General features: G+C 43.3%; 2 protein-coding genes across 2 annotated transcripts in view; both read right to left on the reverse strand.

The window, feature by feature from the left end:
- Positions 1 to 732, reverse strand: part of PHLDB1 (pleckstrin homology-like domain, family B, member 1) — a 42,879-nt gene extending 42,147 nt beyond the window's left edge. Inside the window, exon 1 of the mRNA XM_004688825.2 lies at positions 549 to 732. The gene's annotated coding sequence lies outside the window, so the exon portion shown is untranslated. The remainder of the gene's footprint in view (positions 1 to 548) is intronic.
- Positions 733 to 5,994: 5,262 nt separating this feature from the next.
- Positions 5,995 to 16,639, reverse strand: part of ARCN1 (archain 1) — a 30,081-nt gene continuing 19,436 nt past the window's right edge. The window contains exons 7-10 of the mRNA XM_004689203.2: positions 14,186 to 14,333; positions 13,766 to 13,874; positions 10,053 to 10,257; positions 5,995 to 7,894 (exon numbers count right to left, since the gene is read on the reverse strand). Coding sequence (XP_004689260.1) covers positions 7,805 to 7,894; positions 10,053 to 10,257; positions 13,766 to 13,874; positions 14,186 to 14,333 — 552 coding nt within the window. The 3' untranslated portion in view covers positions 5,995 to 7,804. The remainder of the gene's footprint in view (positions 7,895 to 10,052; positions 10,258 to 13,765; positions 13,875 to 14,185; positions 14,334 to 16,639) is intronic.

Genomic DNA, 16,639 nt, shown 5'->3' on the forward strand with positions numbered 1-16,639 from the left:
CCCGGCGGAGCCCCCACTGGCTCCAGCCCGCCCGCCGGAAGCCTCCGCGGGCGAGGAGGTGACCGCGCGGCGGCCCCCTCCGCTCTCCCCGCCGATGACTCGTCCGCCCCCGCTCGGGGTCGGGGAACTCCGCGCGGGCTCCGAATCCGGATGGCGCGGGCGTGGCCCGGCCTGGGACTCTCCCCAGCAGCCCCGCCCGGCCTCCCGCCCTCCAAAGACGCTGGGTCCTGCGGGAGGCCGCCCACCTGGACGCACCCCGAAGTCCCTGCAAGACACCCAAGCCTCCGCGCCCGCCTTCGTCCCCTCCCCGCCGTCCAGAGGGCCGGAGCGAGACGCCCCTGAAGCCTCCCTCCCGGTGCGGAGCTCCCCGGACCGCCGCTGACCGCAGAGGCAGCTGTGGGGCGCGGGTGCACGAGCCCCAGACTGTGTTGGCCCGCTGTCAGGGGCCGGGACCCGGTCCCTCCCCGGGAGAAGCCGAGGGCCCCCTCTGGCGGCGGCGCAGCTGGGGGGCGGCTTGCAGGAAAGCCCCTTTCCCTAATCGGACTCACCTGGGACAACGCTCCGTCCCCCACGGGTTTCTTTCCGGCTCCCTAGGCCAGAGCTGATGAAGGGCGCTCGCCCAGCCCTGTGCCTTCCCCTTATCCAGTGCCAGCGCCCCGAGAGCGCGACCCGCAGGGATAGTGGAGAAGGGGACACTGGCCCCTTCGCTGGCTCGGCGGCCGCGGCGGTGGACTCAGGACACTGTTGCTTTTCCCTAGGAACCCGCTGAGTGGGAGGAGAGCGAGCGGTCCCGCCCTCCTCAGTCCCCGCCCTCGTCCCCCGTCCCGTCCGGTCGGCCTGGCCAGCCAGAGAAGACGCCCTTGTGGGGCTGGAGCCCAAGGTCCCCCCACCCACCCTTTCCCACAGCACCTCCCCTGGCCAGCACAGCGCCTGCTTTGTTCATCTCTGCAGCTGGGGTTCTCCACCAGCACCACCAGCTTGTGCGCACACACCCCTCTCCCCCTCTCACCTCCTTCGGACTCTTCCAGACCACCCTCCACGAGGCTTTAAGGCACTTCTGAGAGGGTGCTTTCTGATGGTTTCTCGCTTCTTTTAAAATCTTAGACCCTGAACCCTCTTGGATTCCCAGTGACCCTCATAGTCACTCCCCAACAACATACTCTCAACATCTCCAGAACATTTACTGAGGGTACCAGATCACCCCTGCTCCTCACCCTATTCCAAGCCCCATCATGAAGAACTGTAAATGGTACCGATAACCCCGCACATTGGCCTCCCAGATTTTCCTAAGCCTGGGTCTAAGGTGGCATGCTCAAGTGCCCTGCAAACTGTAGAGTTCAGGGAAGCGGAGAGGAGCTACCATCTTCCCTCAGGGAGCTCCATCTGCACAACCTGCTGGGTTTCACACTGGAATTGGGAAGCAAGTTACAGGTACACATTGAGCACACCATTTTAGGTGTGGCAGTGAAATGATTCACCAGAGACAGAGTGGGGAACAGAACAGGTGGATCTACTGATATACCCTGCTGAGGGGCACAGGAGAGGTCTGCCGGGCCATGTGGGTCAGCTCCCTGGCCAGGGATGGAACTCATGCTGCAGTGGCTACAGACAGCTTCCTAGTGCTGCACTTTAACCCGTCTCAACCCTCCCCAGGAAATCTGGTGCTGACAGTGGATCCTTACCTTGCAAAGCCAGCTCTTGCCCCAGGAAACTGACTGGCAAGGCCCTAGGGAGGTGGACTCAGTTGGACTTGACCTCTTTAACCTCAGTTAGAGGGACCACCTGAGATTTGCTCCCCAAAGGAGGGGGCAGAAAGCCCCCCAAGCTGGCATAAGTTCCAAGCTAGGGCAGGTAGCAGAAAAATCATCTATCCTCTTCCACATGGACAAATCCTGATTCTGTAACTTTAAGTTTGTGTCCTGTCTCTTTTGCTCAGAATCAGCAGGAGGCTGAACTGCAGGAATCTCTGGTCATTCATTGACAGGGCCAGTAATAGCAGGGGGCCCCCACAGCTGGAGGTTGGAGCTCTGTCACCAGGCAGTGGACAGGAAGGGGGAGGGGATGACATTATCCCCAGTGACTTGCTGTAGTTAAAAAGATTGAACGATCCTACTACAGTAGGGGCTACGGGTACCAGGAAACCCCAGAATGGAGTTTGGAGTGTGGGGGGAAAGCCTCTTATTCTTCCTCTTTTCATACTGCTTGAGACTCTTGAGAGTTTTAACTCTGGCCACAATAGTAATTTTGAGGCTATTCTGGTAAAAAGAAGGAGAAAAAAGGAAACCCAAACTGTTGTATCCTATGTGTCAAGACAGCATTTGGGGGAAGGGGCTTAGACTGGAGTACCTCAGAGACTTCACATAACTCTTATTTCACCACCCCCAGCACTTCACTGTCTTGGTCAGAGGGAATTTGAGAGAATAAACAAGCCTTCCATGGAGGCGGCTGAGGGGGAGACAGGGTTTTTAAACAGCACCCAACTGCTCTGTCCTAGCCCAGGGACCAGCTGGCCCAGTATAAAGGCTGTGCAATGTGTCCTTGCTCATGCTGTGACAGGGCCGTATGTTCCCACAGTTAAAGCTCTCAGGGGACCACAGACCTACCGCCCCCACCCTCCACCCTCACCCGGCTCCACATCTGGAGCCCATCAGAAAAACTGAGTGCTCTCTCACAGTTATGCAAGAGGTCGAGCAGCTGGGAGCTCAGAAAAGGGGGAGGAAGAGAAGAAGAAAGCAGAAAACAGCTTTCCAAGCATGCTTCAGACTTTCCGAAGTGGAAGCAGGGGGAGAGGGTGAAGGCTGGGTGTGGAAGATTTTTTAAGGCCCTCTGCACTTGGCTATGAATGTCACAAGAGGATTTCCACACTCCTCCTGCCTTTGCCGAGGCACATCGCCCACCTCTGTGCCTCCTTCAAGTTGTATTCCCTCCAGCCCCTGAAAGAGGTGATTATTGCTCCGTACAGCAAGTGATCCCCATAGCTACATACCCAGAGAGCTATTCTTCCTGGCCTCTTTGGGTCCTGAACTCAGGCATCATTAGCATAGGCGTGGTTGCTGCAATGACTCCAAGTTACTCCTCACCGCATCCAACTTAGGAAATATCTCAAACCTATCTTTAGCAGCTGTAAAGGAGCAGAAACTCTCTTCCTAGTTGTCTTAGAGATCGCCTCTTCTGTAGTCACACCACTCATTCTCAGAGCCGTCACTATGTCCCTGGGCTCTAGGCTCAGGTGTGCACACTTATTATGCCACACCCATGCTCCAGGTGTCCACAATCAGACATGCCTGCCCCACGCCCACGCTCCCAAGAGCCTTCTACAGCAACACAATCAAGCCCCAGGTGATAGCAACAGAGGCCAAATGGCATAAAAGCCCTGATTAATTCCATTTACCCTACACATGTTATTTGCATTTGAGTAAAAAACTGAAAAACAAGACTTCTTTCCACTTCTCTTTGGCCATGAATTTGTAATGCCTTCTTCAAATAACCCATTTGGTAATCAACATTAAGGTGTTTATGAGCACATTCTAGAATTGAACTAAGCCCCAACTAACCATTTAGCACCTGCCCTATGAACACCAAAGCAAAAACTTTTCGGTGGTGGATTAGGAAGGTACCTAAGCCTTTAAAACCTGCCTGGTTACCTGACCTTGAGAGAGAGAGAGGCAGCGGCTTGCTTTGGAAAGGTAGTCTACCTTTTCTAAAAGCCTGCCTCCACACCAGTTACTAGCTTCTCAAACTAATACCTGGAGAGATGCTGTCTGTCCTTTGGTAAAAGCAATGCACAGAACCAACCTGCCTGTGGATCTTCTAGGAGTTTCAAAGAAGCTCCATAGCCAACTGCAAATAAATTTATCACAGGGAGAAAGAAGACGACATGAAGGTAGAGACATGAAGGTAGAAAACGGATACGACAAAGGGGAGTCAATTTGGAGTTATTGAGATTCCTGCAAAGCTTCCTAGGTCTTGTTTTCATCCATTTGAGACTTGTTGACTATCACTAGCTGTAATTAACACTACTATCTTAAAAAAAAGGTTTGTAAATAGGGACAGCTGTTGCTTCTCAAGACTAGCCTTTAGTCTTCATGGTTAGTTTTTCTTCTAATAAGCCCTGCCAAATATGAAATTCTAAAGACTATTCTCTATCAGCCTTGGAAATCTCTCCAATCCTAGTTAATGTAAATTAACTGGAAGGCAGTTTCTCCTGTCAGAGGTGCATGGGTTGGTTGATACATTTGGGGTTCAAACTACTGAGAAAATGAATGGCTGATGTTTTTAAAAAGGAACACCTGAGCACAGAGGGGGTGGAATTCTTACCTCTACTATGTAGAATTAAGCTGCAGCAGGAACCACAAGCCTCCTACATTAAACAGAATGCTCACTCACATCTAATTATTTTGTTAAGACTCCCTCACAAGAAGCCAAGATGCTGTGGAAGGATTAGCTACCAGTTGGGGGAGGGGAGGTGCAGCATGGTTCTTGGTGTGTGTTTCATTGGACTAAGTTACAGTTTGAGAGCCAAATGACACTTCAGCAACATTAGACGAGATACTATTACTTTTAAGCAAAAATAAATAGAAAATCTTGGCTTTTGTTATTAAAATAAGCTTTTTTAAAGAAGCTTGTTACAGTTAAAATTCCAAATATGTTTATTCATTAGAGAATAATTTGCCTTCCAATGTGTTGATACTCAAAAGATTTCAAGCTAAATAAGGCCTTTTTTGAATTAACTCCCAAGGCAACCATTGATTCAAAACTAGGTAACCATTTAGTTCCTGCCTTAAAAACTGCAAAGCTTTTTGTCTAATGAGGAAGAAAAAGCTCTAACTATCATTAAGATGAAACCTCATTTTATTTCTTTTTTTGGTCACAATAAGAATTGCCCTTTATTGACTTTATTAGTTAAGAGGCAACACAGTAAACGTACTTACTACTTAACTTACTTAATGCTTCCCCAACCTTATTAAGTACCAGCATCCGTTTTTACTTGAGGAAACTAAGGCAACTGAAAAGCTGAGCTACTGGGGCCCCTTCTTGGTGGTGCAGCAGCGGGTTAAAGCACAGCACTATGAGGCTATGGCAGCCACTGCAGCACGAGTTCCATCCCTGGCCAAGGAGGTGACCCACAGGCACAGCAGACCTCTCCTGTCCCTTCCACTGCTCCCCTCTGCAGTGTATTTCAGTCAGTCTGCCTGTTCTGCTCCCCACTGTCTTTGGTGAATCATCTCATGACCTGCATCTCTGGCCTGCATAAATAAATAAATAGGTCTTTAAAAAGTTGCCCAAAGTCCCCTCCCTGGTGGCGCAGCGGGTTAAAGCACAACACTGAGAATCTAAAGCTGCTTCCCCATGAGTTCGATTCCCGCCTGCCCCGGAGGAGATCCACATGGCGCGGCAGACCTCTCCTGACCCGCCCGCTGCTCCCCTCAGCAGTGTACTTCCTCTATCTGCCTGTTCTGCTCCCCACTCTGTCTCTGGTGAAGCCTCTCACCGCCCCTGAGCCTCTGGCCTGTACCCCAGTTCTGTATGCACAAATAAATAAATCTTTAAAAAAAAAAAAAAGTTGCCCAAAGTTGATTATGGTGATGGCACACGGGTGACTTGGTGATGGGAAACCCGCGGGGATTACAATTGAGATGGAAAAAAAAAATGTACAAAATGATATAAAAAAAAGTTGCCCAAAGTCACTGCAGCTAAAAAGGTCCAGGCAGCACCTTATCCCTGAAAGGCAGGATCACATAGATGCAGGACACACAGCTTAAGTCTCATTTTTCAGACTCTACAACAGCCCTGACAAAAAGTCCAAAACTATGTAAATAACAATCGATTCAAAAACTATGTGTTCAAATGTAGAAAAATACACATATCTGTAATACAAGAAAAGGCAATGAATATTTTCTTAAAACAAAAAAAAAACTTACTAATTTTTAATCTTAGATCCCATTATTCTGAATCAGCAAAGTATCGGAGTCAAGAGCCCAGTAAACATTCATTTTATAATACTCTTTATTTGATTAAAGAATTTGCCTTCTGTGTACATTGGAATGTTATATTCCCTAGGTATTTTACAGGGTTACAAAATGTCTCTCGTTTTAAATATTACCCCAAAAGTAATTCCAGAAAAAAGGTTTCTGTGAAACTAAACCTTTTAAAAAATCATATGGACAAGCAACTCTCAAACAAAACTGGATTAATAAGATTTCTTGTCTACTTAACTACATGACAGATTTCTTGTTCCAGTCCCCTTCCTCAAAAAAGCCTCATGTGGAAACCAATCAAGAGATAAGGATTCTTCCCTGATGCAGTAAAGGGAAAGGCCAGAAATTTCTTTGGCAAACAATTCCATCCGTGGCCATCTGTGATTGCTTTAAGTACAATAGACTGCAGGGAAGACCAGTTGTTCAGAGTGGGTACTCTCCACCAGGTGAAGTGCAGGTCACCTACTGTCATCTGCTTCTTCCCCTCAACAGTGTGCCGCGGCCTGGCAGCAACTGCACCAACCCTACTAAATGCAATACTGGGTTAAAAGTCAATTCTGGGTTGGCTGATGTCATCTTTTCCATGGGGCTGAATCAACCACTACTTGATGACATTCAGTAGAAAAGGGCTATGGAAGGAAAAGAGGATTTTTGAAAAAGAAACAGATATGGGTGAGAAAGTGCTAGACAAGCAGAAGAAAATGGTGTTTACATGGGTAATCTTTATATACCAATGTAATAAGCTGCCTCTTCTAATGATAAAATCCTGGCGATGGAAAGGAGTCCCCTCATAACTTGTAGCTCATGGAATTGGCAGAGACTCACCGTACTCACAGCTTCCAAAATCATAATCTCATCTCTGCTAGAAAAGAAAAAACTGAGAACAGCAAGGAAAAGGGAGGTGGTGAATGTGAGGAATGTGACTGGATTACAAAGATTGTGAGATGTTGTTTTAGCTGAAGTATGCACAATGTGGAGAATCGGAGGCCCGAGTAGCTCTAGCAGCATACATGATTACCTGTAGATATGAAAACCCTAACTTAACCATTCTCCTCCCAGACATATTGAAGTGGGGATTTTGCCATTTGAAAACTGTTTCTCAGCCGTCCTCAATATTGACACAAGTAGGATTCACTGTACTGTTCTACAATAAGGGGACAGACCCGAAAGGAAAACCATTTGGCAGAGGAGTGGAAAGATGACTGAATATAGGAAAAGGATACAAGACATCTTTCTCTTTTAATTTCTTGACCTCATCTCCCTTAAAAACAGTTCACCTGCATAATCCAAAAATCCAAGCATGGATTAATCTACGTGTCCCAGGAGTGCCTGACAAATACAATGCCTGTACAGAATGCTCTAGTGTTTGACTGAATGCACAGAAAGAAAAAAAAAAAAAATAGAGGAAAGGAATAAGAAAGATTAAAAGTTTCTGCAGAGAAAACGTCTAAAAAATAAAGCAGTAAGTACAAAATATAACTGTATTTAAGATTAAAGTAAAGGAGCACTAGGTGAAGGCAGAGAAGGTTCTTGCTTGGTAACTGGGGCATTCTCTGGAGAGCTTGTTTTCCTGCTGGCCAATAAAATCTGCCAAAGAAATCAGCAGCCTTTCCCTTCATGTTTGTGTCATTTTTTTGCCAATGAATGTCTCTGTGACACTGAAACACTGAGGGTGTGAACTGAGGGTCCTTGCGCGCAGAGAATCGTGCATTGTATCAGAAGTTAAGGGTCTCCAATGGCTTGTAGATTTGGAAAAAACTCTTCGGCCACTGTTGGCTTCTTCTTTATTAAATCTGAAAATTTTCCTTTTCGGTTCTTTCTTGGTATTACAGGATTTCATACTTATCCACCAGGAAAGTGGTCTCTGTGGAAAACCTTACGGGGCTGTTTCCATCTACTTGGGTCACTTTGGTAACCTAGGAAAACAAACAAAAGAGTAAGGTAAATCAGAAAGAGAGTCTCCAAGGTGCTAGATTCTCAGTATGAAACAGATGAAATTCCTTTACTAAAAACAGTATTAAAATCTCAGAAATACTTAAAAAAAAAAAACTCAGAAATACTAAAAAAGATGAATTCATAGCTACAACTTACACCATCATTCTTCCCCACTAACACAATTAATTTGTTCTCTAGATAAAAAAAAATAACTATTGGGATGAGACAGAATGGCATTAGTATTTAATTAAAAGGTCTAGAATGAGTAGCCACCCAATTCTTGCCCTATAAAACCTATTCAGGTCATAGACATTCTATTAGAGTAATTAATTAACATTTTAACCCAAAATACAGTAGTCCACCCCATAATGTCTCTGGTATATAGCTGTTCATTATTATTATTATTTTCTCGCCTGGTCTGTTATACTCCTGCTATGAGTGAAACCATCCGGTATTTTTCCTTTTCTTTCTGGCTTACTTCACTAAGCCTGATCTTTTCCAACTCCATCCAAGTTGCTGCAAAAGGCATGTTTATTTTTTGGTTGCTGAGTAATATTTCATTGTGTATATGTACCACCTTTTTAATCCAGTCATCCACTTTTGGGCACTTGGGTTGTTTCCATGTCTTTCCAATTGTGAATAAAGCAGCAATAAATATGAGTGCAGTTATCTTTTTGAGTCAGTGTTTTTGTGTCTTTTGGGTAGATACCTAGGAGTGGGGTTGCTGGGTCGTAGGGAAGCTCCATGTTTAGCAGTTTGAGGAACCTCCAAACAGTTTTCCATAGTGGTTGTACTAGTTTGCATTCCCACCAGCAGTGCAGGAAAGTTCCTTTTTCTCCACATCCTCGCCAACATTTGTTGTTGGTAGTTGTTTGAAGATGTGCCATTCTCACTGGGGTGAGATGGTATCTTATTGTGGTTTTAATTTGCATCTCCCTTATTACAAGTGATACTGAACATTTTTTCATATGCTTGCTGGCCATCTGTACTTCCTCTTTGGAGAAGTGTCTTTTTAGCTCTTCTGCCCATTTTTTGATGGGCTTGTTTATTTTTGTTGAGCCAAACAGGAATATTTCTATCTAGTGTCTTAGGTTCAACAATGCGCTCCCAATAACTGATAGGGTTATGCTATTAAGTGCCAAAGGATGAGATGTCATGGAAGGAGAGAGAGAGAAAACACCAATGAGCTGCTCTTTGCAATCATCCAGTAGAGGAAATTATAAATCCCAACACTTAGAAGAGAGACTATCTGGAAGATCGTATCAGAATAACAAATAAATCAACAAATCAAAAGGGGAGGGCAATATAAAGTGGGTACTTATAACACAATTTCAAAAACTGGAGAAACAGTAAGTTCAAAATAATGATCTAACTGTATAGTCCAAAAATTTCCATTATTTTGCTTATGACTAAGGACAGAGTTTTACAAAAGAACTGACTCTTATTAACATAGAGAAAATATGAAATAAATCAAACACTAACAAGTTGTACTAAAATCACATCTTTTGATAGTTATTTTGCCTTGCAAACAAAAAAAGTTCTTTCATTCCTTGGTTCAAATCAAGTGGTATTACAAAGGGCTTTAGTAAACTATAGGTGTTTTGGCAAATGGATTCTAAAATACACAACTATGGGCCCTCCCTGATGGCACAACGGGTTGGTGTGCAGCACTGTGAAGCTAGCCACAGTTGCTTCAGCACAGAGTTCCACCCCCAGGCAGGGAGGTGACCCACATGGCGCAGCAGACCTCTCAGCAGTGTACTTCATCAATTTGCCTGTTCTGCTCCCTACTCTGTCTCTGGTGAATCCTCTCACCACCCCTGCACCTCTGGCCTATGCCCAGTTCTGTATGCATAAATAAATCAATCTTTAAAAAAAAAATACACAATTACAAAAAAACAGGTAACTAACTCGAGTTCTGAATAATCCAATCGGTACTGTTGTATGCAATTTCCTTACTCTTTTGACAGAGGAAAACTGAAATAAAACTGGTAAGGAATTTGATCAAGCTCATATGAGTCATAAAATGATCCATAGGGGACAAAATGACTTTTTTTGTTCTGACCAACAAATTCTACTGTTTACCTGGCATCTGTCCTATAGCTTTCCCCATGTAAGCTCTTTATTAAAATGGGGTACCTGTATGTTACAGTAATTTTTTTTGGAGATGAAGGAGACTTGAACAGGAAAGAAGTCATTGGGCTGCCCAGCAATGCTGAACTCAAGGCTGCCACTCTTATTTTTGGCATCAATCACTGGGAGGCACCACTCCAAGGTATTTCGCCGACTGTCATGTCGATACTCGCCATCGATCTCACCAATCACAGGTGCACCGACACCAGACCTGTTATGAAAAACAACCAGCAAGTTAACTATCCAGAGCTAGTACTCCACCAAGGAAAACCAACCACAAATGTCAGTTTGTTCCTCAAATTCTACCTATAACATATAGTCTTCAAAAAAAATATTAAGCATCTACCCAATGGACACAAAAACATTACTTCAATGTTTACTGTAGCACTATTTATAATAGGTAAGATACGGAAACAACCCAAATGGCTAAAAACCTGACTGGATCAAAAATATACACACAATGGAATATTGCTCAGCAATCAAAAAGATAAACTCATGCATGTGCAGCAATATGGATGGAGCTGGAAGGGATTATGCTCAGTGAATTAAGTCAGAAAGAAAAAGAAAAACATCAGATGTTTATGCTTATAGGAGGTGTGTAGGGGAACCAAATAGGGATCATGAAAAAAATAATTATAATAAATTAAAAAAACATAGTTAACAAGCAACTATAAATCAGAGACATTCTGCAGGGGAGGGAAAAACACAAGGGATTATGATGCATCGATGAATTGGTGGTGGGAATTTTATGAGGACACACCTGAGAGCATATACGGTACAAAAAGGAAGAATGATTTAAAATACATGTAAAATTAAAAAATATATACATTAACTCCTTAATAACTTCAAGTATCAGATAAAGTCCTAGCACCTTGGCTAAGGATCTCACACATTCGCTAAATGCAGAGATACACAACCATAGTTAACTGTCAGATATGCCTATGGTCTATACTCCAATAGATGGAGTAGATATGGAGCTAGCATGGGAATCAGACTTACAAATGTGTAAGGTGCGTTATCTTTCTTTTATTTTCTAAAATATTTATTTATTTATACATATCAGAGCTAGGGTACAAGGCAGAGGTGCGGGAGGTGAGAGGATTCACCAGAGACAGAATGGGGAGCAGAGCAGGCAGATCGACTGAAATACAAGGCTGAAGTGAGCAGCGGGCTCCATGTAAGTCACTTGCCTGATTGGATATTGAAATGGTGCTGCAGTGGCTACGATCACCTTATAGTGATAAGCCTTAACCTGCTGCGCCACCATGAAGGGCCCAATTTACCATCTTTTAATTCACCAGTGACATTTTAGGCTTACATTAGGGGCAAGGTAAATAAAGGAGACAAATAAATTAAAGGTGATCTAACAAAATTAACTCGCTATCAATTTTATGGTCCAAGCTGCATGTGTATTCTCCTTTTACTCTTGCTACAATTCTAATTCTGATCACCTCTAATTCAATCAGTTCTAGGCAATAGGATAAAATGTTGTCTAAGGGTCTTTTCTAGAGACTATTGCAAAATTGAGCTAAGACACAGGAAACCACCATAACCACAATTATAGGGTAGATGGAGAGGCCCAAAAATTGCGGCAAACTAAAAATAGCCAAGTAAAATAAATCTTGACAAAACAAAACCCACATCTGTCACCACACCCAAAGCCTACAACAGTTCAAGGCAGCCACCTATTGTTCTAGAGGAATGAAGAAGCTGTGAATATGGTTTGGTTTATACCATCTTACTGGTAATAGAATCTCTTTTAAAAAACAGTAACAAGAATGTTTAAAACCAGACCTGGTCAAATGAATGCCTAAATTATCAAAAGGGGATTTAAAAAAGCCCCACAAATTAAATTAGTACTATGTTCTCTATAAAAATAACAACTGGGGCATCCCTGGTGGTGCAAGGGGTTAAAACAGAGCACTATGAAGCTATCCTCGGCCACTGCTACACGAGTTCCATCCCCAGCTAGGGAGATAACCCACATGGTGCAGCAGACCTCTCCCGTCCTGCCTGCTGCTCTCCTCAGCCCACCTGCCTGTTCTGCTCCATACTCTTTGTCTCTGGTGAGTTCCCACATCTCTGGCCTGTACCCTGGTTTCTGAATGCATGAATAAATAAATCTTTAAAAAAAAAACTGGGTAATATAATAGTAAAATAACCATACATTTACTGGTTATTTATAATTAATTTACTTAATCATGGGGAGAAGATATCGAGAGGTATCAAAGAGCTGGGAATTACTGGTGAAGTAAGACTAGTGCACACTTTCTGGAAATGCTACTATGGAGATAAACTGAAGGTAAAAAGTATTTACAAACAATACTACAAAGTAGATAATTTAAACAGACAACAAAAACATATTGAAGGGCTCTCCCTGATGGCACAGCAGGTTAAAGCACAGCACTAGGAAGCTAAAGCAACTTCAGCATGAGTTCGAACCCCACCTGCACCGGAGGTGACCACATGGCGCAGCAGACCTCTCCTGACCCGCCCGCTGCTCCCCTCAGCAGTGTACTTCGTCAGTCTGCCTGTTCTGCTCCCCACTCTGTCTCTGGTGAAGCCCCTCACCACCCCTGCACCTCTGGCTTGTACCCCAGTTCAGTTCTGTATGCACAATTAATCTCTTAAAAAAGAAAAAAAAAACCATACTGAAGGTAAATTCTGGGGGATAATGGACATTTGCATAATCTTAATTATGATAATGGCTTCACAAGTACATATATGTCAAAACTTACCAAACTGTACAATTTAAGAATGTATAGTTTACTACATTTATTAAACCTTAACAAAGCTGATAGAAAATTTACTGAAATTAATACAAATATCTTGTTTCAATAAGAATTAATAAGCTACCATGAAAACATGCTAGTTATCTGAAAATTCAGAAAGCAAAGCGAAAAAGAAAAATTCAGTCTGAAAACCCCAATTTCTTTTAGAGTTACAAAACAAATCAGAGAAAGTTTGACTGGGAAGTAGCTCCTCCTTCTGGAAATCTACACTATTACATGAACAAACTGAGGACAAACACCTGAAAACAGCTCTTAGAGTGAAAACTGGCTTTTGTTTTGTTTTAAAGATTTATTTTATTTACTTATACATATAAGAGCTGGGGTGTTGCAGGACCAGAGGTGTGGGGCAGTGAGAGGATCCACCAGAGACAGAGTGGGGAGCGTGGGGAGCAGAACAGGCACATTGACGAAACAGCCTGCTGAAAAAACAGGAGAGACAAGAGAGGCCTACTGCACCATATGGGTCAACTCCCTGGCCAGGGATTGAGCTCAGGCTGCAATGGTGGCTGATAGCTTCATAATGCTGAGACCACCAGGGAGGCCCTTGTTGTTTTGGGTTTAAAGTAAGAAAAATTCACTTATTCATTCCTTTTGAAGTATACAGCTCCAATAACTGACAAATTTATGTACTGTTGTAAACATTATCACAGTCAAATCAGAACACTTTCAACAAACCCAAAAGTTCCTTTATAGTCAAATGCCTTCTTCCTGGCTTCTGTTCTAAGCACCTTAACTTTTTCAAAATGTCATTAAGTGGAATATGCAGCAGATAGCCTTTTATACATGACTTCACAACTGGCTTTTTAAAGAAGCAAATAGCATAGAATGGACAGTGAGGTAAGGGCTGACTACAAATTGAATTCCAAAAGACTAGTTCTATATACCTAGTAAAGAAAAAAAAAAGATGCTATATGGGACATCACTTACGGAAGTGGGATGGTGATAATCACATCATTCAGCTCTAAATTGTCTTCTTGTAGTTCATATTCTATGTTGACATCACAGCCATTTCCACTCTCTGAAGGCCAGCAATTAACTGAAAAGAAAAGCAAAGCAGGCTTATCAGAACATCAGAAAAGACAGAGGAAAGTTAAGATGGTAATCAAAGATGACAAGTGCGGACCTTGAACAGTCTACTATAAACTACTAAAAATTAACGTTCAAATTAAAGCTATTAAAACATTAAACCTAATGATTAAAACACAAAATGCACTCCTAGTCCATTTTGAAAGGTCATTATTATAAAAAAAGAAATTTGTTATGGCATGAAGATAAATGTGTATAAGCCAAGGCTATTTCTACTTCTCAACATGGACTAGCTTAGTGGAACTGGGCAAAAGCACTTACTTGTCAGTGGAATAAAAGATTCCTCTGTGGTTTGTAGTCTCCACTTTAGCACCCCTACGTCACTGTTGACTGGAAATGACTTCTCTGGATTTTTTAAGCCAATCAGAGATTCTGCAGTGAAAAGTTTTTTATCCACATTTGGATGGGTCTGAAATGAAAAGTAACAGAAAACTTCTGAGGTCCAGACATAAAGACAGGAAATAAATTGTCCCTGCCTTACATAGACCACAACCTACACATCTAAATTAAGGTATCTGGGCTTCAATGGTAGTACAAGGGGTTAAGTCTCAGCCCAATGAAGCTATCAGCAGCCAATGCAGTATAAGTTCAATCCCCAGCCAGAAAGCTAATCTACAAGACACAGCAGACCTCTCCTGTCTCGCTTGCTGCTCCCCTCAGCAGTGTATTTCAGTCAATCTGTTCGTCCCACTTTGTCTCTGGTGAATCCACTTAACCAACCCCAGCCCCACATCTTTGGCTGATACCCCAGATCTTGTTTGCATAAATAAAGTAAATCTTTATAAAATAAGATAAAAATAGGATATCTAAAAAATTCTAATTCTTTTTGATTTTCCTCTTGTTAAAGACTTTTTAAAATTTTTTAAATAAGGCAGAAGTATGGGTGGGAGGATGAAAAGATTCACCAGAGACAGACTAAGGAGCAGGACAGGTAGACTAACTGAAATACATTGCTGAGGGGAGCAGCGGGTGAGAAAGGAGAGGTATGCTGGGGCATGTGGGTCACCTCCCTGGCTGGGGATCTGACTCCTGTTGCAAGTGGCTGCAGATAAATTGACAGTACAGAAACTTAACCCCTTGCACCACCAGGGCGGCCCTCGAAGACTTTTAAAAAATTTAAGACATTAAAAAATAACTTCAGGGCACTTCCTGATGGCACAATGGATTGGGGCACACTAAGAAGCTGGCCACAGCTGCCTGCAGTTCAATCCCCAGCCAGCAAAGTGACCCACATGGTGTGGCAGATCTCTCTTTTCTTGCCCACTGCTCTCCTCAGCAGTGTACTTTGTCAATCTGCCTGTTTTGCTCCTCACTCTGTCTCTGGTGGATTCTCTCAAAGCCCCTGTACCTCTAGTTTGTACTCTAGTTCTATATGCATAAATAAATAAATTCGAAAAAAAAAATTTCAACCGGAAGACAATTTTTGATAATTAACAAATTAATTTTTTTTGCTGTTTTTTAAAGATTTATGCATAGGCCCTCCCTGGTGGCGCAGCAGGTTAAAAGCACAGCACTAAGAAGCTAAAGCTACTTCTGCATGAGTCCGATTCCTGCCTGCACCAGAGGTGACCACATGGCGTGGCAGACCTCGCCTGACCTGCCCGCCGCTCCCCTCAGCAGTGTACTTCATGGATCTGCCTGTTCTGCTCCCTGCTCTGTCTCTGGTGAATCCTCTCACCCTCCGCATCTCTGGCCTGTACCCCAGTTCTGTATGAATAAATAAATAAATCTTTAAAAAAAAAAGATTTATGCATAGAAGAAATGGGGTATAAGCTAGAAGTAGGGGGGGGGGGTTCACCAGAAACAGAGCAGGGAGCAGAACAGGCAGATCTATTGAAATACACTGCTGAGGAGAGCAGGAAGGGAGAGAGGAGAGGTATCTCGTGCCATGTGGGTCAGCTCCATTGCCAAGAATGGAATTCATGCCACAGTGGCTAGCTTATGGTGCTGAGACTTTAACTGTTGTACTACCAAGAAGGTCCAACCAGTTAACAGTTTTTGTAATTGAAAAAGTTAAAGGCCATTAACCAAGTTCTTTCCAAAATTACTACACAGAGAACAGTCTCACGATAGGGCCAAGCCGAAGACGAGGGCTAGACATTGAATGGCCTGGGTTAGACAGCAGCCCTCGCTACTCAGTGTCTGGTACAGATGAAAGAAAAGCTTTATAGACTGGTTGGTTGCCTATTTTATCAACAACTAAGACTGTTCAAACTCACATCATCTGAGAAAACCTGATCTTTTTTTAAAGGAATTCCTATTTGGAGAAAAGGGGGAAAATGCCTTTTGGACAGCAGATCAGGCAGATATAGTTTAGGAACCAACAAAGTCATTGTGAAAGAATACATAAGCACTACTTCTGAAAGACAACTTTCGTGCTGGTAACTGGAGGGTAGTGAATAGACAATAACACATTCTTTCCCTGAAAAGGCTTTGTTTTTATGACAAGAGATACTAACATCAGCCATTTATATAAAATGTGACAAGAAAACTAATTATAAGGAGGGTCTCATACATATTATAAATACATAGGTGAAATAGACATATTTATTTTGTAAGGCTTTTATGTACTTTTCAAATATACCATTAGATATTTTCCTTCATTAAAAAAAAATACTGGTAGGCCCTCAATGGTGGCGCAGCGGGTTAAAGCACTGCACTGAGAAGCTAAAGCCACTTCCGCATGAGTTCGATTCCCGCCTGCCCCGGAGGTGA

Source organism: Condylura cristata, unplaced genomic scaffold, assembly GCF_000260355.1.
Source record: "Condylura cristata isolate star-nosed mole 26May11 unplaced genomic scaffold, ConCri1.0 scaffold00025, whole genome shotgun sequence".
Classification (NCBI taxonomy): Eukaryota; Metazoa; Chordata; class Mammalia; order Eulipotyphla; family Talpidae; genus Condylura; species Condylura cristata.